Here is a 1,164-nt window from a genome sequence, read left to right on the forward strand (position 1 = left end):
AACCAAGAGAAAATTTCAGGACTGAAGATGGATAGGTAGCCACCGATCCTAGCATGGAAATGAGAATGGAGGAATTCATCTTCCTGTCAGCTGTGTGGTAGGGTCATACCTGGGTTATATCAACCAGCCACATTGGGAGTCTAATGGCACAGGGAAGCCAAGCATATTTGTCACAGTGTCCCTTTGAATTAAAGACAGTCTTGCTAAAAGAGGTTTATCTTAGGAGTGACCACAAGAAAAGCAGGGAAAGGGAGTGGAGATGGAAACAGGGCTGTAGTTACCTCTCTAGGTCATGGGCTTGGACAAGTCACGTGCCTTTTCTGGGCTCCCGCTTCCTCATTTGTAATTGACATCTCTGAACAAACTGAGGCCTCAGGACCCACCCAGTCCCAACACCTGTGGACCTATGAATGATAACACTGAGGGCTCTTGGTGGTTTCAGGACCGAGGGCACCCAAGGGGACAGGACGGTTTTCTTACAGGTTCCTCCAGATGCTGAGACACTGTGAGATCCCAGCAGGCACAGTAGTACGTGGCTTCATCCGATGTGACAACATTGTTGATTATCAGGTAAAAGGTACCATCATCCTTCTCATCGAGTTCCAAGCGGGAGTGGGGTTTGTCTTGTTTGTAAGTTTTAGCGGAGCCATAGAAGATTCGTTTTAGGGGCTCCCCTTCTTTCAGTTTGTACCAGTGCACAATGGTGTTCTGAAAGGGTACCCCAGAGAGCTTGCAACTTATGTGCACCGTCTTGTTTGGTCTTCGCGTAAAGGACAGTTGATCCTGAGATATCCGGGAGTCTCCATCTGAAAAGCAAGGACAAGAAATCAGAGATTTTCAAATAATTTTTATTCCCAATTAGCTCAGTACACAAAATGAAAGGTAAAAAGAAGTGAAATTAACTTACAAACACAAGCCAAAGACAGAAGAAGAACCCAGAGGGCTGACATTTCCAGTGGCTGCTGGAGTGAGCACCAGAGACAGTAAATGGGATGTGAGCTACCGTGGGTTAATATGCAGCCCTCGCTCTGTGGTGAAGAGCCAAGGGAGGAGGGCAAGACTTATTTCTGAGTTGTCACTGGGTCCTGCCCAGTGAGATATGCCTCTGGGTCATTTTATTACCTTTCTGGTGCAAAGAACTACCAGGTACAGGAAGGCAACATT

General features: G+C 46.8%; 1 gene segment (V, D, J or C); it reads right to left on the reverse strand.

The window, feature by feature from the left end:
* Positions 1 to 438: 438 nt before the first annotated feature.
* Positions 439 to 962, reverse strand: LOC127664574 (T cell receptor gamma variable 9-like). The segment is given in 2 exon segments: positions 439 to 806; positions 908 to 962. Coding segments are annotated over 2 exon segments (411 nt in total).
* Between the last annotated feature and the right edge of the window lie 202 nt (positions 963 to 1,164).

The sequence above is a fragment of the Apodemus sylvaticus genome, chromosome 14 (genome assembly GCF_947179515.1).
Source record: "Apodemus sylvaticus chromosome 14, mApoSyl1.1, whole genome shotgun sequence".
Taxonomy (NCBI): Eukaryota; Metazoa; Chordata; class Mammalia; order Rodentia; family Muridae; genus Apodemus; species Apodemus sylvaticus.